Below are 24,136 nucleotides of genomic sequence, written 5' to 3' on the forward strand. Positions count from 1 at the left end.
GAATTCCTACCTGGGAGTATGCGTATCAGAAATTTTTCACCAACTGTACAACGAAAAAGCATGAATTGGTCGAAATTGTATACTTAATCTCTATCACTCGAAACTTGATTTTCCACGTACTTAATAATCTACACTCAGAAACCACTAAACGTAAGGTACAACAGTTAAAGTCGTAATTTACAAGATTTCTGACCTCGTGGAGATTATGAGTGAAAAAAAATCTGACAATATCTCAGATTGAGGTCGATAACTGTCGATCTGCAGACGTCAGGATAAGAAAATTTTCAGGAGTATATTTAATGCAACATACATACTGTCGTCTGTCCTAATAAGTATGATTTTTGTAATTAATTATTGATTATTTTTACCAACAGAACCGACTTATTCAGGTATCCAGTGGATTGTAATTGAATTGGATCATCGCTGTTGAACGGAGTGGTGAGCAGAAATAATTGATATAAAGATATTCGAGTTGCTAAAATAGAATTCGTGGAATATTTGATCAATTTCCGTCACAGATTGAGTTAGTCTTTTTTTCACCTAGGTGTCGATGATTCAATATCCCTCTTGTAATATGGCGATAACTGTCATTCGTAGCTCTATTTCCAGGGCGCACCGAGAGAAATATTCAATGAAAATTAAGTGTATTTTCCGTAATTCTGGAGTGAAATGTGGTTGTAGGAAATTTTACGGAACTGTGACGTAATTTCTATCTAAAGTCACGGATTATTTTTGCGGTGTTCCGTAATTTTTATCTGAACTATCGGTGAAAAATTACGATGCACAGAAAGAAAAATATCGGAAAAATTACGGAACTTTCACGTATTCGTGGGGTGACCTTGGTTTAAGGTTATTTTTCTCTGTGTACCGGCACTTGAAATTTTCGAATCGACTCTGTAATTGGTAAGTGAACTGACAGTTGCGTAATTTTGACTAAATATTTCCCTCCGTGCGGACTGTCGAAATCAATTTATTCGCAGAAAGATTCTTATTTATAGTATACAAATGATTGAATTCCATAGTCCATATTTAACTGATGTGGGTCGCCGGTTCAACTGTCTTGATGACAGGATGCACACACTTGAATATAGTTTACGTAACTTTTGTTATCCTACACGGAGAGAAAATTCTACCAAAAATGAGTGTGTTACCCACTGGTCCTGGGACCATCAGAGAGCCACCAAGGGATTTGGATGGCCCATCTGAAAATTCGAATATGGCACCTTAATTTGCGAAAAATTTACACTACTTTCCTGTGGAGTTCCCTTTAAAGTTACGGTGCCACATTCGAATTATCCGGTAGGCCATCCGAATCCCTTGGTGGTCCTCTGCTTGGTCCCACGACTAGTGGACCACTAATTTTTGACCGGACTCATGCGGATTAGTCATATATTTCTCTCTCCGTTTAGCACCATTCAAGTCTACATCTACTTGATTAAAGTATGCGCAGGATTGATTCAACTGTATATTCGATTGCGAATCGAATTTTCAGAAAACGAATGAAAGTTTAGCTCCATGAATGGGCAATTTCGGACAAAAAATGATTAATGAATCAGTAAGCTAGTTACTAACAAGTTCGTTGCAAATTTAATTGGATTTGATGATTGAAAAAAATTGTTTTTTCCAATCTTTTTTTCTCCGTGTAGTATTTCTATATACATGTGCGCGTCATCGAACACGAAAGAGTACAAAAACTATTATCGGAAATACCCCCAGGTAGGAATGAACGATGGGAAGAGGGTTCGACGAGGGTTCGGCGAAGGCTTGACAAGCCTGGGTTGAGGCTGGAATTGACCATGAGTAAAGCCTTTGTTGAGCCTTGGATCATAACAGGGGGTAGAGCCTCGATCCCAAGGCTTGCCGAAGGCTTGAAACCCAGGGCTTTCCAAAGCTTTGAAAGGCAGAGACTGTCGGAGCCTCAAATATCAGTGCTTCTTCCCAGGTGGGAATTGACCATTGGTCCTAGCTGAGACCAAGCTTGAACCAAGCTTGATCCAAGCTTGATCCAATCGTTAACTAATCCTTTAATTTATCTAGAAATTATTGATCAAAATAATGAAAAAAAGTAAAATAATTATTTTGTAGTTACTAATACAAGTCAATTTCACCCCAATTTACCTATCCCTGATGAATGGATCATTGGAAAGAACTAATTAATTAACTTAAAAATTGACCGCCGCAACCGAGTTTCGAACGCACGACCCTAACATTACGAAACCTACGCCTTACCACTAAGCTAACGCGCGCCTATGATTTGTCATTTTCAATTGTACTTATGAAGTCTATGTCAACTTTGTAGAAATAATGTTGTTGAATAACGTTCTATTTGTGTAATTCAACCAACATTACTAACTATTTACTTAATTTACATTATTAACATAAGTTACTTTTTCTCGATCAACCCCCCGGCCCCCGTTCCTCGGTGACTCCTAATCCTCATTACGAACATACGCACAAATTTGTTTTATCTGCAACGAATTGATTGTTCTTGTTATTATTATTTTTATTACTATTATTATTATTATTTATAATAATCTTGAAGCGAGTCAGAGTTTACACAGGGTATTTCAAAGGATCTTAACTGGGCCTCAATGATTCATGCCTCGGTTGAACCTAATGATAAGCTTAGTATGCTCAGCCTCAGCATGCTTAGACTGAACCGAGCATGTACTCAGCATGATATAAGTCATACTCAAGAAACCAAAGCTGGTTCTAATCTGTTTTGAGCCTTGGACCAAGCAGCCTAAGGAGATTCAAAATATTATGAAGGCCCATAACTCAGCTTCACTGGACGAGGCCTCAGCCAAGTCTGAATATAAGCTTAGGCTATTTAGGCCCAGTACGCTGACACTGACAGAAGCCTCAATTCACCTTGTTATGAACCATTCTTATCAAAACAAGAATGATTCGAGTCTGTGTCTAGGCTTGGACTCAGCAGCCTGAAGGGAGCCAGAATTGTCCAAATGTATTCCAAGGGCTTTTAACTTAGCCTCAATGGATAAAGCCTCGGCCAAGCCTGAGTATAAACCTGGTCCGTCGAGGCTCATTGAGTTGAGGTTTACAGGAGCCTGTTATCAGCCTAATATATCCCACCCTCAACAAGTCAAGGTCAGTTCAGGCCTGTATTAATCCTCATATTGCCAAGCCTCGGTAAAACAAGGTTTGCAAAAGGTTCGCCCCATCGTCGAGCCTTTGAATTCCTACCTGGGCCATACTACTTGTTATATATAATTGTGAGAAATACGTAGGAAACGAAATGCATTTCAAAGAGTCAATTTACTTGAATGATCCTCGTGGGATATTTTATATTTTTCTCATTCTGAGCTAAGGAGGTATTTTCACTCTTTTATGGAGAAGCGGTGAGTTGATATTTCTAACGGGCCCAAACATTAGACAAAAGGAGGAGAAGAACTTTAGAATTTAGTGCGAATGACCGTGACGTGCAAGGCCATATAATTTTTAACGTCTTTTGATCTACTTATGTTATTATAAGGTAGTACCTGCGTTGTGAGGGATTGGCGAAGAGCGGGTGGGAACTAGCTTGAGTAAGACGGAAGCACGCATCAGAGAACATTGAGCTGACCTCAGACGGCAACCCGACGTGACGTTGGTCGAATAATGTGGAGGGGGTATACAAGAAGCCACTGTGGGAATAAATTTTCTTACCCATGACACTCACGGGAAGACGGTATTATAAGTATTCCCCCTTTGAAACAAAATCCATGGGCGTACAATGAATTTAATATTAAGTCGGTAAACTAAGCGAACAATTCGGTTAATATTTCATAAGCTGGGTAATCACCATCTAATGAGGTAATTACATAACAATATAAGTGCGTTGCTCCGACAGCAGTAATCTATGACCCAAGTGAACGATTAGGTAACGTTATCATTGGACCACTAGTTATTGGGGTGACAAATATGTTATTTATTATTAGCTAATTATTTTTAAAAACTATGTTCCTTAAAAAAACATGGAAATGTTACGTAAAAAAGTGAAAGTGATCCTTAAATTGGATTCAGCTATTCAACACCGAGTAGGTCACTTCAGCTTGCAGTGATTTTAAAAAGGAACAAAACTCTAAATTGAAATAGGTCCCTAAAACAAACCCCATTGGCTTAAGCGATTGAAAAAAAATTTGAACACGTGTGATTGAAACTCACTCCAGAGAGTGAGTTTACTGATAACAAGGATTCACTAAAAAAAAAATTAATGACCAGTGATTGAAGTGATGCAATTGTGAGATTATTATGAATATTAATCGGTTATGTGTCTATTGACGTATTAGCAAAAAATTGTTCATGCATCATTATACTCAGTCTTCATCCGTTGATAAATCTCTCATGGATTCGATTTCTTTGATAACACCGAACGACCTGTCCAACTTTAATTGGACAATAACAATTGTGACAATCGAATAGCATATGAACAATCGAATCAAATATGATTAATCATATATATTAATATATAATAATATAAACGAACGCTTAACCAAATGTTTGTTGGTTTGATATAAGCAAATCGTTCTATCAGTGCACCTGAGACGGAAAAAGGTAAACGGAAAGAGTCCAAAGGGAAAACTTCCGCCGAGATTTTCCGGTGATGATATTAACGGGTAAATCGATGCGAATGAGAATCCTCGAGGTTTCCTTCATTTTCCCACCGTGAACCGCCCCTTCGCTGTCTCTTACCATCGACAACGATCTTTGGGGCGTTAAGTTGGTCGGATAAGACGCTGGAAAAAGGCGGCACTCGATGAACAAGACAAGGGAGGAGAAAAGTCACGAAAGCGAGATAAAGAAAAGCAGTGGAAAAAAAATTGACAATAAAAAAGTCTAAAATCCGAGTGATAAGATTGAATTGGCGTTGCACCCTTCGTTGAATTACTTATTTTTTCCCCGGAAATGTGATAGGGAAGTTCTTGAGAAGGAATAAAGCAGTTTGCGTTACAAAAATTATTGGCAAAAATTAATGGTGGCCGGATTTGCTGATGAAAGTGAGACAGAAAATGCAGTAGGATATTGGTTCTGTGAATCAGCAGAGATGCAAAAAAAAATTAATTTATATGTACATGTACTATTGTAGGTTGCGTATAGTGGTGTGTTATGTACGTGGAAAAAGGGAGATCGCGTGAACGAGGCCAATCTCGTCATTACTCACAGCTACACTGAACATGAAAGCACGTTAATCGTTTGTTGTTTGGGAGTTGAAATTAATTGAAAACTTTCGCGAGTGGCGACGCATTAGCCGCATCTAATCGTACGGAGCAATGGTACAAGTATGCAAACTTTTCACCTCAGAATTAAAAATACACATTATACATCCAGTTTACACGTACCACATGAGCCATGAATGAGAGTACGTGTGAAGTTCACACATCCTCTTAAAATCGCAATAGGGCAAAATGTGATGAACATGGAGGGTCTGGTGAACATTTAGCCGATCATTTTAGAAATTAATTCCTCTGGTCTGGCCTTATAAAAAATGCTAATGTTAGAAGATAGCAGTACGCATAGAATAAATCCTCTCGCATAAAGAATACATTTTCTGGAATAATATAATGATTTTTTTGTCAATGTAGATTTTTTTTTCTATGGAGTTTTAGCTCAAACTTATTGGTATGGCCTTGACGTTGTATCAATTAAATTTCGATAGATAATGAGAAGCCCTTGGAACTGAAGTTATTGCGAGTTTCTGAAATGGCGGAGATATAACCTGATGAGAACAATCGACACGGCTAACAATAAAATTCATCAAAGAACCCTAATTCTGCAAATTAACAGTTAAACAATATTGCATTACTAGAGATGCGATTCTTCAGTGTGCCTTGCAGTTAAATTCAACCCAAGAATAAATGTCGAGAAGAAAGACAAATTGCAATAGTATATAAGAAAGATGAGATAGATCGACAAGCGACCCCGATATTCCTGATAAACCGTAGACGAGGGAATACTCCCGACGGCAAGTAGAAGAGGCGATGAATTATTCACTGGAATAGAATACAATGGTTCTCCAGGGATAGGTGCCAGTGATAGAGGGAGTAAAGGTGAGTGGATGGAAAACAGGAGGATAGTCGAGCCTAGGAGTGTCAGGGGTTTGAAAGAAACACTGGATGGAACAAATCACGGTGCATTAAAGTGAAGACAGAGACTAGAAACTAGAGACTAGAACGTGTTAGTGGTGCTATTTAGGTTAGGACGTAGGTGTCTTATATTTGTGAATTCACGAGCAACGTCAGCAGTATGGGCTAAAATCCATGGACAAGCAGTTGGGTATCTCACTGTAACTCATTATATACTCTATTCGCCGAGAGGTCTGTATGATGCTGGTACGTACAATTTGATATTTATAAGTCTAGTTGAATGCGTTATTTATCTTTACGAGATGGCCCATGCGTGCCTTTATTCGAAATGTTTGGGACTTAGCCAGGACGTCGTAGTGGTTTTGTCCTACGGGTTTTAACCTTGAAATTCAGTACCTTTTTAAATTTTTTGAATTTTCTCATTCTCCTCGCAATCGGTTGGCGGTAATCCGGTTCACTGTTATTGATTCTCTTGTAAAGAAACTCTGTTTCTTGGTGATTATCTGATTGGACTAGTCGCGATTGATACTCTACACATTGATCCGTTAACACCCGAAATGGATCCATCCCTCGAACACGACTAATTAATGGAACACTCCACATATGTAATAATTAATTTTTAGCCTATACTTGAATGAGCCACTGAAACTCCGCTGCTTCGCCTGAAAACTTTCGAGTGCTTCCCCAATATTCCACCTCGTCTCTTTCTGCATGCTTATAATAAACGAGTTGTTCTCCACTCCTACATACCCACCCGCTTCTTCTCCCCTCGACACTTGAGAATAAGTATATATATGCTCACGAACACTACCATCGGGGTGGCTCTCTTTCCGCCCTCTGTGCGAGCAAAGCGCAAGGACTTAATTGAATTTTGCGAAAGTATGCCAGCTAATTGTACGATTGGTTGGTGTGGTGGAGTCACACGAGCATATTTAGTTGTTACATAGTGAGAAATTGAGATAATGCAAAGAGGAGGAAAAATAAAAAATTAATACATTCAGTACTTGGGTTTTTCCATTTGCATTTTTTTTCTCCTTCTTATTTTGCAAAGTTCAGTTGTTTGTTCTTCCTTTTTGCTTCAATCATCAAGCCAACCAATATACCTCGTGCACGACAGATAACTAATACGGCCTCCCGTCAGCCATTTGGTGCAGTGACCTCGTCCAACTCGCATTATTTTTTTTTGTCATTTCCCTCAGCTAGTATTTTATTTCTTCTTTTTAGCTTTTCAATTTTTTTGCATTCACTCTCTTTTTCTCCTCTTTGTTTTTTCCTTCTCCCTACTTTCTCTTCTTTTTCCTCGCGAAGCGTCCGGAGAGGGCAATACTGGAGCGCGCCACGTCTCGCTGTCACTGGGGTGCAACAACATTCGCATGGACAGAGGCAAATGCCCACACAAACTCATTGTTTCGTACGAACAATGAATGGAATGCATTGGGAATTGACATTATTGACTCAAGATATGAAAATTTCTTGAGGTGCATCCCCATCAGAGTGATTGTTTGCAATGCAAAAACGGTATCAAGTATCTCAAGTGTTGAGAATTGAAATTTCATTTCCATCGGAGTCTTATGGAGTGTTCTCGTAATTTATGGAGAATAATGGAAAATATTTCAATTATAGCGGACGTTGAATGAAAAAATACACAATATGGAGTAACACGAAACACCGAGGAGAACTGCAACTTTAATTACGTGTTGAGTGAGAGCTTTTGTGCTGGAAGCATTCGAGGACAAGTTTGTGGAATAAATGAATGGTCAAAGAATTACCGAGCCTTTTCCGAAGGATCAACGTACGAGATGGCTTATTGAGGATACTCCGCGGAAAGTATACGGTTTGAGGATCGAGTCAAAGCGTGCGACGGGATTTTAATGCTAAAAGTTTCCGAGGAAGGGCAGGAGAGATAAAAAAGTAGAGGAAGCGAGGGGTTGTAAAGAAAGTCAAAGGAAAACGACAGCGGCAAAATTTCCTCTGCCCCGTGGCATGACGGGGGAGTGAGAATGCAATATGAGAGAAGTTGACGGGTGCAAGTCAACCTAAAAACATATAAGTTTTTTTTTCTCTGACAAATAAAATAGATATGACGTGAGAATCGCATGTATTTCCTTTATCTAAAACATGAACGATCCATTTCGTGTCTATGGCGTTTATAGCGGATGTCATGAAAGGGTAAAGTTGGGGGGAATTCGGATGATTGTACTGACGAACATTCTGAAAAGTTGAAGTATTTTCTTTGGCCAAATACTAGTGTTTCGTCGGTGAGGGTCTGTGTGGAGAAGGCGGATGATATAAGATGTTTTCAAGGGAACGCCCGGAAGGGGGGCAGGAACACAGACAGAAATGAACAACAGATAAGCCAGAGGAGTGAAAAATAAAATGTGCCGAAATTCGCATTCCCAGGCTGCCAGTGGATGCACAAAAGACAATAAGACCGCAGAGATGCACCTCCAGTGTGATGCATCCGCAGGAAATCGTAGCGCCTGGCTTCTCAGCGGGCATGCACATGCCTCCATCTTTCTCCAGTCGTTTTCTCTCAAACATTGTGTTGATTTGAAAAACATATGCATGCAGTGCATACATCGAGATTTTTACTTTTTACACATTGAGAGGAAAACTATTCTGGAGCATATGAATGAGTTCGGTATGCTATTTGCGAAAAAATTCGGGCAATCTCGAACTCGGATATTGGCCTGATGAAATGCAATTGCGAGGGCATGAAGGGAAAGAGATGGCTGAAGTTAGGTAAAAAAGTAGTTTTATACCAGTTGAAAATTCTCCATAAGGCGCCTATCTCTCTCTCTCTCTCTCACTCTGCCTGTACTCAGCGGTGGTATTCCAGGGAATTATTTTGGTCACGTGGAATGCGCGTGACTCGAGTGGAATGCCCCGTTTCACATCCTTATCTTCCAAGCCAAGCTTCCTCTTACCCTTCACCAAGGAAGGGAAGCAAAGGGAGGCTTTTACAGGGTAGGTATACGATACTTATAACGAAGGGGAACGTGTGCATTTTGCTCTATTTTTTTTCAACTTTTTAAGATTACTACAGTATACATAACTTGTCTTGCGCCATGCAAAATTGGATCAACGAATTCGTGACTAACTTGGAAAATCATGTCATCGAAGAAAGTGCGCGTCATATCTGTAATCCAAGGAAGGAAATAAGAAGACAGAAAACGCGAGGCAGCATTTTATCTCTTCATTAATATCCTCACAAAAGATGGGAGTTGCCTTCAGAGGGCATTGCAAAGTTGGAGGGGGGAGGAGGTGAAAAATTGAATAGAGGAAAGATAATGGAGGGAATTTGATTAAGGGAATTTCGTCTTCCTAATAACATGCTTCAGCGCCAGACTAGAGCCATAATACGGACTTTTTCATGCACAATAGATGAAAGAGACATTGAACGTGGAAGATCTTCACAGGGAATCTCCTTTCGCAGTAAAAAAAAATCAGGGTAAATGGATAGCAAAATATTTAGGATATAGAAATTTAATGAAATTGTCGCGTGAAAAGTCGTAGTCTGCGGTATGGTACAGTGCATTGGCCGCAAGGGAGGGTACTGAATTGGCGTAGAATAGAGGGAAATAGAATGGACAACTCCGGGAGGGATGATAGAAGTTTGGTGGGATAATTTGCATTTGTCAGTGAAATGGAGGTCGTTGTTGCCCACGGGGCCTCAGAAAATGAGCCCAGAAGCGCTTCTACACTAGTCATTCTCTCATTCCCATATTGAGTACATGACATTTATATATGTATACAGTCACCTATTGCATTGATGCCTCTTCACCTGAACACTAAAATTCAATGTCTTTGTTTTGAGGGACTAATTATAGCTTCGTCTTGGATCATGATGACCGATCAATTGCACGCGGGGCACTCGATTCTCTTGTTTTTACCATGAGCTCACAATATGAGTTAGCTACAAAGCACTAACGGCTGCTCCACTCTGAGCCAGTTAATCCAAATTGAGCTTAGTCGTGGAGTAGAGAACGAGAAAATCCTCAGAAACAATGCGAGATAGTAAAAGAGAGAGAGAGGCTAAAGGAGAGTAGACGAGCCAGAGGGGTAACATGGTAGTTCACCTTCACTTGATGGCAATGTTCCGTGGTAGAGTGTATAATGCCCCTAGCGTTTGGTGAATCGAGTTGGTTCCTCAGATCTTCACAATCCCTACTTCTTCGAGGCTCCGCGTTCTATTGAGGGAGAGTATAACCCCAAATCCTCTGTTACCCGCTGGTCTCTTTGTCCGACCTAAATTATATAAAAAGAAGAGGATCACAGCTTCGTGCGCTGAAATAGAAGAACCTTCACTGGTCAAATCTGCTCAGATTTTCAGGGAAAAAAACGAAAGGCTGGCAGGTGTGTGGAGAGCTTTATCATATATTTGAAGGTAGATTTGAGGGTATTGGAAAAACCCGCGACATTAAATGAATTCAAATCATGTCGTTTCTACTGCGTTATGAACTTTCCAACGTACCTGTGCATTATCCAGACTTGTCAAGTTACTCTCGATGCAGTGTCAAGAAATTATTCTTGAAATTTCATGCAGAGGAACTTCTAAGTTTTCATAACGATAAATTAAGATAAAATTTATCTGCACGTGGTTACTGAAAAGTCACTTGACACCTTAAAGATTCAATCCAACTCATATTTTTCGGCTTATACTACACTGACAATTCAAACAACAGTGGAAATTGAGGACGCTATTGTAATAAAATTTTATTTCTTCCTATATTATCTTCTAAACAATTTGCCTTGCTGTCCGATAAAATCTAGGAAAGCTTTCTATTTTTGATTCCGATATACTTGCTACAATAAAATAGGATTATACGCACATCCCGTGCGCCATAGCATAGAGAACGGACGTATGTCATGCGTGACACACGTGGGAATTGTTCTTGGATTTCCCATGGAAAGAGCGAAAAAATAATGCCATAGAACCATTAACAATATAACGGTTGAATGAAAAAAATAAGAATTGAAAATGATAACAAAACATTCAACATTAATGGATGCATTTGTAATTGATTTACAGAGATAAAATCACATGTGTGTCCACCTGCAGTAAATGTATATGGTTAATACCCATTGACTACAATAGCACAACATTCCGAATGCTGCTCTTAATGTGCTTAAATTACAATTCTACAACGTACTTCAATTGTATATTTAAAAAAAACGATGAGCGAAATGAAAATATTCAAAATAGGGGATCCAATTGCAGCGTAACAATAAAATTTCAGTTCCGATGAGCTTGGATTTCCAAATTACACCAGGTGCATGGAGGGAGGTCGATGTATTTCATAGGATTAGGTAAAAAATAGTGGTGCGAATAGTGCAGATAGAAGAAGATAAAAGAATGCACATTGTGGGTAAAATAATTGCATCGATAGTCCTCCCCGCAACGCGTTGGAATAATAAGCGCACAGTAGGATTACTTGCTCGCATTCTGTTCCCAGGGGTATGATCCCTGGGTTCTGGCACCACCGCGCCGTATATATAAACTCTCATGTAGCTAGTTCTCGGTACGACCCTCTTGACTTTCTCTTTCCTCTCTATCTTTCTCACTTGTTACCCGTAAAACCCGACAACCGCGCTCCGTGAATACCCGTTGAGCGCGAAAAACTCCGCTTTTGATTATTATTATCGTGTGAATCTAGAAGTAATTATTTCCGTTGGTGGTAAATGTTTCCTGTGTCGCATTAATTCATTTATATGTATACAGATAAAGGCTACACAGATACGGCTTTGGACCCCGTGACCTGGGCTAATGCACTCTTTACATATATTTTCCATCCCCGACAACTCACTTCAACGTCCCTTTTTTACATCCTCAGCTCGACTCTGCATTCAATCAACCAAAACAACGGCTGTAGTTTTTTCGCCGAGTGAAATTGGTTCAATGATTAGAGTGTAGAGCATTCCCATTGCACAACTTGTGAAAATGACGAATTATCATTCTTCAAACTCACCTGTCGCAGTTTCACAGGGCTCTTTAAACCGTCTGCACAAATTTGTGCAATGGTGCAATGGTATGTGTTCTCGTAATGCGAGGGAGGGAATGCTGTGGTGGTTACAGAAATAACATTCCAATTGCGAATTGGGATAGGTCAAACCCTACTGTTTGGACAGTTAAATGGCTCCATATCTCCACGTCTTTGCGTCAAATGGTCAGGAAAAAAAAATGAAACAGAAATTTTTCCAGATCAGTTGATTTATGAATTAGAAATTGCATCATTATGTATGACGTTACGATAAATCCGGCGGGTTAACCATAGGAAATTGTTCTCTTGCACTCCCAAATGTCACCTCAATTAATTATTTCAACTGGATATCCTATAGGGAAAAACGTTGGTTGAAATAGATAGAAATATATAGAAATAAATGGTGCGAAAATGCTCTGACCGTGGGGTTCCAATATATCGCTAAGATCTAGTTTCAGTAGCATGCTTTTTTATCTTAGCCCTCAATTTGCCCCCTCCATCAGGTAATTAATTGTTTACATCAAACTCTATATCTTTTCCTAAATGCTGTGCTTTTGACATCGATTGGTTAAAATAAATATATAGTGGTGAATTTAACTTACCATTTATGCAAAGTGCCAGAAAAATCTGAGCAAGAGCTAGTTGAGTAATTGAGGAGGCCATTCTATACTTCTCAGCAACTACTGAGGCTGAGAGTCACAATGGGTCCCCTGTCTTCTTTCAATGAAAAGCACAATCAAAAAGCTGTATGACCTTCTTGAGATGAAAAGCACAGGGGACTACGGAAGTTCTCCACAAAACATGTGGCTCGGCAATGGACGATTGAAAATTCTCCGAAGAAATTCAATTAACCTTGTGTACTTCACAATTAAATCCACACATAACTAGCAATTCATGCGAATTATCGGACATTTGAGATTGAAATTTGGATGTGGAGCACGTTGGCACTGATTCAGTTTCACTAAACAAATTTTCTCCCATCAAAGCAAACGTAACGGTGGAGTTAATGGATACACATTTGTCAGACTTGACGATAGTCTTTATAGACCAGTAAAATGAGCATGGAACACAATTTGATAAACTGGATAATCTTCTTCGGAAAAGGTTGAGCGTACGTGAATGAAAAACTTGTTATAGCGGGAGTGGTGACTGAATGTGGACAAGCGGAGTGATAAAAGCGACCTGTCGGGGTATAGACCCGCGGATGACTGGCTGACTAAACCAACGTTGAAAGTGCGCTTGCCTCCCCGAAACTGTAAGGTTCGCTAGTTTGCTGGCGCGCACCTGTCGTACTGCGGGTCGTTGCGCATGCTTCCATGGCACACGCAACTCTATTTATCCCTCCGTCTTGCTCCTTCTTCCCACCAGAATTCAGTTTGGAGTGAAAAAATAATTAAAAAGAAGATTGAATAAAGACAGCCAGAAAGAAATAAGGGGAAGCAAACATGGCTTATATCTATGGCCCATATCACGCAAACGAACATTGAAATTTCCGTGAGAGCAAGGGGAAGGAATACGTACATTATCAAAGCAATCTTTCGGGGCATTTTATTCGATGGCTTTTTAACCTTTTTAAATGTTGTAAAGCACAAAGGACATTGCCAAACACATTGGCCGAATAAAGTTCATTGATTATACGAATGATGTTGTGAGGAACAGACTTATTCTTGTGGAACCAGGTGGTGGGAAACATTGAGTACACTAACTAATATCAAGTCCTCATTGTAATACTTGTAAGTGAGGTGGTAAGACTACCTTGTTAACCATCTGATTCAAATGGGACGAGAGAATGTTCTCGTGGACGGGGCTTGTGCACTGTAACGAGTCTGTTCAAGTGATACGTATGTATACAGTGGGTGCACGGAGTGAGAGAGAGAGAGAGAGAGAGAGAGATTGGCAAATCCTGTACTTTCCTCTCTTTGAATGCATTCAGCATTGTTCCCAGTATTTCCATGTTTCTGTTACTTTAGACTTTTTTACTATGGGAATTTATTTCAGTGTAGTATTCTTTTTTATGCTAGTTGAATCAATTAACGTTTTAATGAAATACAACGGAATGTTGATTAATATTGCATATATACATAAAGATTGATTGCATTATTGACTGAATAACTGAAATTCTATCTGATGATAATGAATATAAAGGTTAGATAATGATAATGAAAAAGTATGCGCAATGAACTTGAGTATCTGTCTATATTCGCTCTACCCATGTAGGATGGCCGGATTGGCCTGAGGATCGGCCAAGCTTGGTGCCAATATTTCCGAAGCTCGGAAAAGAGACTGGCCTAATGCTCTATCGAGCCTTGGATGATAACTCCGGCCCGATTATCGGTGCCTTCATTGGCCCAATGATGGCAGCCGATTGACAGCCGAATCTTATTAATTTTACCCGAAAATATTAATAACTTTTATTTTTTATTGAAATTTTTCCTATTATCAATCTTTTGACGGTAATTGAAAGAAGCTAGTAATAAAAAAGAACAACCGACTAGACTGTAAATGCTCAGCATATGATTGGGTACCGAGGCACTCATTCAATTAATTAATAAAAAGTGAAAAAATAAAATTTTCTCGTTTTTATGATTTATTAGTTTATCTCCTTGATCACGGCGGCAACGATATCGACCCTGAAAAAACCTAATCGACAAACTCCAATTTTGTACCTGACAAGACTCGAACCTACGACCTTTCGCACACTAGTCCTACGCCCTAACCACTAACCTAATACGGAACTCTTGTAGTAAAAGCATAAAAACCACTTCATAAATTTCAGTCAGTTATTTTTGCGCATTTCTGTCCTTCTTTGATCAATTGATAGAAAATTATTTATCACTCGATTACTGAGTATTTCTATAATTTATCTAATTAAAAAATAATTGCAATGATGAACAGCAATTATTACTTTTATCGCGAACGCCTCCTTTTCCGAATTTTTCATTTATTATTCACTTGGCCTCAATGATTGCTGATTCCGCTGAAATTTCTACAGATTTCATTGATTAATGTTAATTATAATGTCATTATACTCAATAATTATTTTAAATGATGGATATTGGGGAAACTCCGTGGGGCTCATGAATTGTCAATGATGGACAAGCCGAACTTTGTTGGATCGATGTGGGCCAACATATTGGCGGAATATCGACCAATCGAGTATTGGCGAACGAAGCTGGCCAGTGTACTAGCCAAGCATCCGAAAACCGAGTGTTGGTCAGCAGATACTGGCCAATACATTAGCCAAGTCTGCAGGCTCGGAAATTCTTCCATGGGTATATCCTCATATTATACATTGATGCTATTTCTACTCATTTCTTTTGCTCAAAGACGCTCTTTAACTCGTCGTATGCCCCATCTAAACGTCTCTCGATTCGACTCGAAAGCTCTCTCTTTTTTAAGGAAACTCCGTCAACTTCGAAATGAACCTCGTGCTCGGGAACTTTTGAGGGTGGGGAATAGTATTCGGTGGAGGAACCAAAGCGAATAAGAGCATACGACTACCGAGAACTGCTGTACGTTATCCGTGAAGCTGTAGCTGTGCAGAGGATACCATAAGCAATGGCAAGTAAAACCCAGTAGGGATGACTAGAGAGAAGGGTGGGAGTTCTAAGGAAACAGAGAGTTGAGATCGCAGAAGCCCATGTGCGGGCTTCCATGCAGCTCAACTTAAAACTATCCTCTGTGCATCCCTCTCCTTTTTCGATCCTCCCTGCACCTTTCGGGTTTCCATCCTTGAACGTATTGCCTTGCTGCTTATTTACAGTAATTTTGAAGCATAGAGTAAATCTTAATGTCTAGCGAGGTGTCTAGGGAAAATATAAATTTTACATTCTCCTATATATACTTTTGTTTGTTTATCCAATTCTACAACGATTATTTCGAATATTTTAGTCGGTATTGCAGGTTGAACTTACAACTAGTAAAAAGGTTGATGAGACGATGAACAGACATTAGTCATGCATATATATATAGTATTTTTCGACCCACCATAAGCTACGAAAAGGTAGGGGTTGCAGTTGTATAACTCTATACATTTTATGTCTGCAATGCTGCCTCGGGGTGCATGGGAGGAAAAGTGACATGAAAGATATGCGGCAACAGATATATATTTGTTTTACCGTAACATCTCACAATATGTCTCAACTTGGAGTATGTGTACATATAGCTCGAGAATCACCGAATGGCTGTGTAAGCATAAACAAAGCATGATGTGAGACGGTATGAATCCGCTGAAATATGTGGCACAGATCGAGCGAAGAGACGAGCAATATAATTATGAACAACGATTGATTCGTCGAGGTTGGAAGGTATATAGATGTGAACGATTTCTCCCTTCGGATTGTAATTTCAAAATTCAATGGAGAGGCTTGGTAGATGTTTTTACTGTGAGTCGAGAGACTAGACTGCTACTATACGTATATGGTAAACGTCTATTGAATCCCGAGATAGGATGCCATGGTAAGACGAAAGAACTGAAGGACATTGGAAAATACTTGAGAATCTCATGGAAACTTATTGAGAATTGGTAAATAGAATGAATCAACGATCGTGATCATCAGTTTGTTTCTCCGTTTGTTTCCAATAGACAGTGAATTCCGAACAGACGAAAAGTTTTGCATTCCAAACTACTACCTCTGAAACTCCTAAGCAGCTTGGAAAGAATCGGGCCACGGAAGTGGGCGCACACTCAGCCACAGGATTTTCCACAGGATGAACAGTAGACTAAAGGCTCTCAGAAATACCAAAGAAACCGGAAGTACAAGTACGTTGAGTATACGATAGTAGCTAGTGAAAGAAATAAAGCATTGGCGAGAGCAGATACTCACTACTAACAGGTAAAAACTGGATTTGGTGCAGTCATTATAGTTGGCGAATTTTTAATGCTTCCAAAGCGATTTGTTCTGAAACTAATTCATTAAAATGATGTTACTTAGTGGCAAACCTTAATTTAATCATCACTTTATCGAAAGCTCAAGCTCGTGATAGCACTCGAGCGGAGACCATTACTTAATAGCCTGGTGGTTTTGTCTGATTGTGTCAGTTATCATTTATATACGAACTTCTCTCTGATGTTAGCAGGTCAAATTAACATTATTGAGAGGCAACAAATATCAAGCTACTTGACACTTTGATATTGTCTCAGTATTGAATCTTAATATCTGTACAAATAATTTTATGATTATTAATTGCCAATGCTATTGAGAAGTTTTTCATTTATGCGCTACGAACTTTCCATATCTATTCCATAGAAATTTTGGCATCCTGCCCGATCGCCGCGACCTGATTAATACTAGGGAAATCCACTTATACATTACATTACACATGTGAATGGTTGCGAAATACTATTAAATGGTGCAAATTAATGAGAATGGAAATTATCTTAATATGTTAATAACAGTGGAAATTCTTAAGGGTGAAGAAAGTGAGGTGCAAATGGAAGATGAGAAGAGTATGGAGAGCCGAGGCAAATGGTTTAATCAACGGTACTCGACGTAGTTGCAAAGTTGCTCTCGAATTACGAGGGGAGAGTCGAAGGATGGGAGGAGAAATTGGACATGTTGGTTGGTTATAGTCTCATAAATTCACGGCAGTTTGCACGCACTCCTGTGATTGCTATCAGGTGGTCGATTCAGAACAGTACGAGCTCTGTGTCATCTGAAAGAAATCAAGCATCAGACACCTTCAATCACTCAAATCATTACTTTCACTTGGGTATAGAGAGACCGAGTCAGTGAGGCTTCGCCTTTCAAAAAATATACAATGAACTCGTCAGAGAGCCTCATGACTTGAAATCAATTAATAATTATTTGATTGATGTAAAGTATCAACAATTCTAACTAGCGAATAGAATTGTTCAACATAGTAAATAAAAAAAGTTGATGAATGTCAAATATCCCCTTAACCCCCCTTAAAAAGTATCAATATATTTTGTAATACTAGAGCGAAATATTAAACTCTCTGACGAAAAATCCATTCTTATCCTCTAAGTTCCCAGGAACAAGATGATAGGAAACAGTGAGAAACGTGAGGGTAATACATCGAAAAATAGTGCTGAGGTAACCTCTGTTGTCCTTGAAATTCCTTCTCCATGTCACATGTAATCATTAGCATTTATCAATATAATTTTTTTCTGTGAGAGTATAATTTTTCTTGAAAAGGGATTTTGCCTAACGAGTACAAAACTTTTATGATCCCCTCATGATCGATTATGATTTGGAATAATATAAAAAGTGAACGTACATCCATGTATAGAATCCTGCCGATTTGTACAACCTATTTAAAACGATCCACTGTTAATACATGAAATATTTTTCATAAGGTGATGGCTTTTGAAAATTAAGTAACACAAAATGATGAAACCAAGACCCATTATTGAATTCCTTATTTTTTATGAAGAGTTTAAGATGACTGTCACAACTCAGTGCTTTAAGTAGAATGAACTGAATTCTTGTAACTCTTCTATGAAGAGTGAACATTTACTCAACAAATAAGGTACACACATATACTCCGCCAAAATGTATCCTTTCTGAAGTTTCTATCTTGGGAGATTGAGGATAAACTATTTAAATCAAATTATTCAACTTGCCTCTTGTTTTTGTTGAATGGTGATGAGTTAATCCTTAGCAAATCTGTACAGACTTTGTTGTTATGTTTTGTGGCGTTCGTAGTGCAGGCGAACACCTCGATGAATGATTTAGCTACGAGTGCGACATCGGTCGAGTCTCCAAATAGTGAAAAAAAACGGAAATGAGGAAGAACCCGACAATTCGTAAGACTATAGGAGCATTGAGATAGCCAGGTGTATGCAGGAGTTAAATCCCATGGGAGTGTATTGTGTCCTACGTTCGTGTCTGCGCCAGTGTCTTTAGTCCCTTGACAATTTTATTTTCATACGTTCTCCTCGCAATTTTTCTTCCCCAACAATTTATTGTACTTGTTTCAATTTAACTCGGGTTGGATAACAAAAAGTCTATAGAAGTGAATTGGGGTGGAATTTCAGGGGTACAAGCTCTGTTTGCATTTTAATACAGAAATTAGAGAAGAATGATGAAACCAACAATACATTTTGATGTATGAGTTGTGTTAGAAGTCATTTTTTCATGTAACATTTGTTGGACAAATGACAAAGTACTGTATTCCGACAGTCGGTATTATCATAATTTTATGTAAAATGCAACGATTCTGGGATGTCATATCTGTCGAGAAGGAAAAGGAAGAATAGGGGAGGCAACTTTTCTTTCTATCTCCCTAGAGTAACGAATCAAAAAGTAAAATGATGACGCTACGTTCAGGGGAAAATAACAATAGTGCTGTATTGTAGTATAAATTTCTTGACACAATGTATAGAATTCCCTGAGTTCGCTGTGCAAGTTTATTGATAACTAGAGAAACTTTTGGAATTATTCTTCACATAAGGCGCATCGAGAAAATGGAATCGATGAAGGGTGAACGGAAAAGGAGTGTTCACACAAAGTTGAGCAAACTATATGTAAGTTGTTTACCGTTTTCACTCTGATGCTTCAGTCGATTGTTGGAATTTCATTCAGAAAGTTATAGTTGACGCCTTTCAAAATAAAACTGAGTTACGTATAAGAGATTTCGTAGCAGTTGACACTCAACATTTCCGTAAACAAAAGAGGACTTGCTCTTTTAAGGAAATAGATTGTTTGTGGCTTTTGCGATATACATTTATATGACCAGTCGGTTATTGATTAGCGATGCGGATAGTTCCAAGAGAATTCCCCGTCGAACGCTGCACGGAGAGAAAAATGTACGTTCAGTGAAAAAGTGCGTAACTGTTCCGTAATTTTTTACTGAATACTGTTTTGACTGGCAGATTACGAAACCTGCATCTAATTTTTATTAAATTTTTCTCCCTGTGTGAAAATTAAGGAGGGCACGAACTCAACCGTCAGTAAAGATGCCCGTATTGCAATTGTACAAGAAGTTGAGACAAATGAAACCTGAAATTCAGTTGGTTGAGATCGGATGAGCATCCAAATACAGTCGGTGGACGATAATGAATAATAAACTCGTCATGAGTTAGTCATACCTGACATTGATCGAATATTTCCTAACTTTATAACGTGATAATTAATCTTGATGGGTATTTGTATCTTGAGATTACAGTATGAATCGCCGTCGATAAAAGCGCGCTCTTCACGGAATCTCATTCGCCGGCTGAATGTCATCAAAAACTGTTGGTCACTTATCAATGAATCATCTGTCACATTTTTTTTTCACCAGGTTCCGGAATAATCCGTCAAAGACACTATCACATTCCGGCCCACTTTATTCATTTTTCCATTCGTATTTATTATATCATTCAATTTTTTTATAAAAATTTTTTCATGCAATTTTTTGGAAAAAGTTCGATTTAAATAAACTCCAATTTCCGATGTTGAATTAAGTTCTTAACGTTTGCATTGTCGTTATAGGAAGATTAATAATATTCATCGTCACGAGCAAATCGTGGAGTTTTGGCTGTGAAATTTTTTTATTTAATTTTAATACTAGAAACATTATTGTCAGGAACTTTTTGAAATTTATTCACAGAAACTCAGGGAATTAAAACTCACTATTAAATTCTGTTTCATTATTAATTCCATTACTAAATTATTAACTTCATGTTAATAAAAAAAAGATGAGGTATGTGACACAGGTGGATAGAAAAGACAGGTACAACTTCAGTGCATCAGATAACGTCAACCGAATTCCGAACTTTCCTGAGTTTCGGGGGAAAATTAAGAATATGAAAGCGGTATAGGTCTGCGGGTACCTTATAAATTTTGAGTTTTCATGAAATACATTTTATACCAGAACCTCCAGAGCATGACGCCTACACTAGATAGCTAGAAACCCCTTACAAGAAAGGCAGGGATACCATGTCCGCATACAGGTTTACCATTGTATTTTATGCCAGGAAAAATCATGCATGACAAGCCAAGAGGAACGGATGGCCTGGGACTCGTGCGAGTCTTGAATTTTCATACTTTGAATAAATTAAATCTATTATCTTATATAAATTGGATCACCATGTTACACTGCTGTGGACTCCGTAATTTACATATATTGGATTATCTATTCCATTTAGATGAGACGAGTTTAACTCAACTTTAAATTATGATCCCTTTACACTGCAATTCTCTGATTAACGGGAACTAGCGAGACATTGATCTAATTAATCAGCAGATGTATAATTGGAATTGTTGGGGCGTGAATTTAGACCGGTGTAGCAGAACCCCCCGGTGTCAACGGTCGACGGACAAATGCGGAACAGGCAGGTGTGGAGACACACAAGGGGGGCTTAAAATATCCAAGTCAGTTAAACGAAAAAAAAGAACATGCATAGGGGTGATTGAAAGTGAAAAAGAGATGACCTGTATAAAGCGGCAAAAGCCAAGTGCAGATCGCTGTGTCCGTCGTTGTGTGTAGAGGGGATGAGTGAGGAGGTGCCGACTCGGAAGCGAGGTTTAAGCGCTCAGTTCAGCTGTGGCATGTGCTTCGCACCGCTTGTTTGTTATCTAATAATTCTCAGTGGATCGTCCATTGGTGGTAATTTTACTTTGCAAGGGTATTTGCGCATAACCGCCTTCGAAACCCTGCACCCGGACGGATCTGGAATTTAACTGTGCTACGACGCGAAAAAATCATTGGAAAATTGGTTTGAGAGTACGAATGTCCTCATTGAGATCGCGATACGGCTGACAGTCGTTCACAACACCAGAATGGTGGATAACTGGAGAAGTTGGTGTTGCTGGACCACAAGCTATTGGATGATTTATATTTGTATACTTCTAGTCTGCCGCATAAAAGGTCGGTTGGCTTTATTTATTTTAGTTTTTCACGATTATTCTAGGTATTTTTGTTGGACTATTTTAATTGGATATTTCTTCATGGGCTGGCTGGCTCTCATTTATTGTAATGGTACAATCCACATTGTTCGTATGTGCACTGGCTATATGTGATACAGTCGCACATTATTCAAGTACTGTTGCAGCCGTGGAATACATGTCCCGTAGTTTTCGGAAGAAACGTTGACAATTCGTCAAAATATTTCAACGGTCTGGCAATGCACCGATTTAACTCGCAAATTCAATCCCTCGTGGAAGTCATGACCAGTCTCCCAAGTGTGGAGCTCCCGGCTATTTATAATCCAAACTCGACAATGCACGGTCGTCATCTATACGGATTAAACCCGTGAATTCTATTAACAGTTGCCTGAAGCCCTTCAGTCAATTCTTGACATTTAATATACATAATAATTGATACAGAATGCAGATAAAGTGCGGGTATTTGTTAATGAATTTGAGTGTCCGGGGTTCTTGTCCAGCATAAACGATGAGTGGAATAAGTGATGAGTAGTCCAAGAGAATATTTTAAGGAACCTGGATCGAAACGAAATCCCTTTTCTTCATTACCAAACAATTAAACAAATAATTTTTATTAAATTTTCAATACTCCGGAAAGATCAATACACCTCATCATGCATAATAACCCGAGGACCTACCTACTCTTGGTATCACATGGTGAAATCAATTTGAAGTCGATTGGAAATCAACAGAAGTCACTGAAATCGTACGAAGTCACTGGAATCAGGTGATTTCAATCGACCAAGTCGGTTTTGAAGTCATTTCTCAAATCAATCGAAGTCATTGAAATCGCTTGCAATCAGTGGAATCATATATCGCTTGCTCTTGAATATAGTTATAGTTTGAATTTCCCACCGAAAAGAAATTCTCTCTAAACGCTTAGCAAAACACCTCCCTAACAACATTTTTCCAGGAATTGACTCAATCGCCTAAATGTTGCAAATCGACGAGCCTGCATCGACAACAAAAACACGAGTGTATTAATAAAGAGTTTATGTCATTGCGGCCGGTAAAACGCGTTTCTAACCTCGTTTCGCTCGGATAAAAACGCGTTTTCAGCCACAATGACATAAAATAGCATCATAGCCATGGCGAAAAAAGTGATTCTGACTCATGCGCGTTATAATCCTCGTCTCCGACTCCGACTATAAAGTCGCATTCGTCAGATTCCCTTTTTCCGTCCTAGGCGTGAAAAATACTATTAATTACGATAATTGTATCATTATGTTCTCGAACTATATCTGTTGTGATTTCGATGATTTCTTTCTAACTGCAATCGCTAACTACAAAATTGAAATCAAATGAAATCATTTGAACGTAAAGTCGTGGATTCTGAAGCAGTAAAATCGTCCCCCTTGCAATTGCCGAAATCCTGACTGAATTCATTTGAAGTCGACTTTAAAATGGAGTCGCCCTGTCACTCAATCCGGACTAAGTAGCTCGTCGTAATACCCAGTTAAATGAAATTTGCGAATTTGAAGCGATTTGATGGAAAAAAATTGCAATAAAAATATGAATACTCACGATATCGAATTTCGCTATGTGTATATGTATATATTTATTATGGCACCATTCCAAATCACATGGTGAAATTTTTTCCATTCTGTTATAGATAGGAATCGAGATAATCGTCCCATTCTATCCTCTTCAATTCCTTATTATGAAAGTAAAAACACAAAAATGAAGTTCGCCCGAGTCGAATAATCTCAAAACGTGCATGACTATTTTCTCATTGGTCAACTCCAGTCGCCAAATTCAAATTCGGCGCATGGAGTGTGCAGTAGGTCTTATATTTATTAACAGGGGATCGTGCGTGCCTGCTCCGCATGCGCATTTATTTCAAATGTCTGGGATTTACCCACGACATCGAGGTGGTGGTCGGCTTTGCCTTACGGGTCTTATTCTGACGATCATTCGAAATATTTCGCGATTGATTTACCCTCTCCTTTTTATAGTAGAATTAGGACACGACGTGGGAATTATTGAGTAATTTCTGAATTATTATGATACATTAGATATTGCGTACATTTAACAGCTGCCATCGGATTTCAAAATATCGGATATCGAAGAATACAATACCGGGGCAATAAAATATTCTCGTTATTCTTAGCTACTGCAAGATGCCGTGGCAAATATACATTAACTTGGCTCACGGGCCGGCGGGCATATATGAAAATGAGATAAATTCCTCACCGAATAT

General features: G+C 38.8%; 2 protein-coding genes across 8 annotated transcripts in view; one reads left to right on the forward strand and one right to left on the reverse strand.

Moving 5' to 3' along the window:
• Positions 1-13,297, reverse strand: part of nrm (neuromusculin) — a 67,319-nt gene extending 54,022 nt beyond the window's left edge. For all 4 annotated transcript variants that reach the window (XR_892959.1, XM_011316612.1, XM_011316610.1 and 1 more), the window contains exon 1: positions 12,667-13,297. Coding sequence is in view for 3 of the 4 variants with exons in the window: in XM_011316612.1 (XP_011314914.1) it covers positions 12,667-12,727 (61 nt within the window). In the remaining variant the exon portion in view is untranslated. The remainder of the gene's footprint in view (positions 1-12,666) is intronic.
• Positions 13,298-21,500: 8,203 nt separating this feature from the next.
• Positions 21,501-24,136, forward strand: part of LOC105273904 (uncharacterized) — a 32,103-nt gene continuing 29,467 nt past the window's right edge. For 2 of the 4 annotated variants that reach the window (XM_011316614.1, XM_011316616.1), the window contains exon 1: positions 21,506-21,880. In XM_011316614.1, the coding sequence (XP_011314916.1) occupies positions 21,793-21,880 (88 nt within the window). In that variant the 5' untranslated portion in view covers positions 21,506-21,792. Of the gene's footprint in view, positions 21,881-24,136 lie in introns of all 4 variants that reach the window. The other 2 variants (XM_011316618.1, XM_011316615.1) reach the window with 2 other exon arrangements.

Source organism: Fopius arisanus, unplaced genomic scaffold, assembly GCF_000806365.1.
Source record: "Fopius arisanus strain USDA-PBARC FA_bdor unplaced genomic scaffold, ASM80636v1 scaffold00008, whole genome shotgun sequence".
Lineage (NCBI taxonomy): Eukaryota > Metazoa > Arthropoda > Insecta > Hymenoptera > Braconidae > Fopius > Fopius arisanus.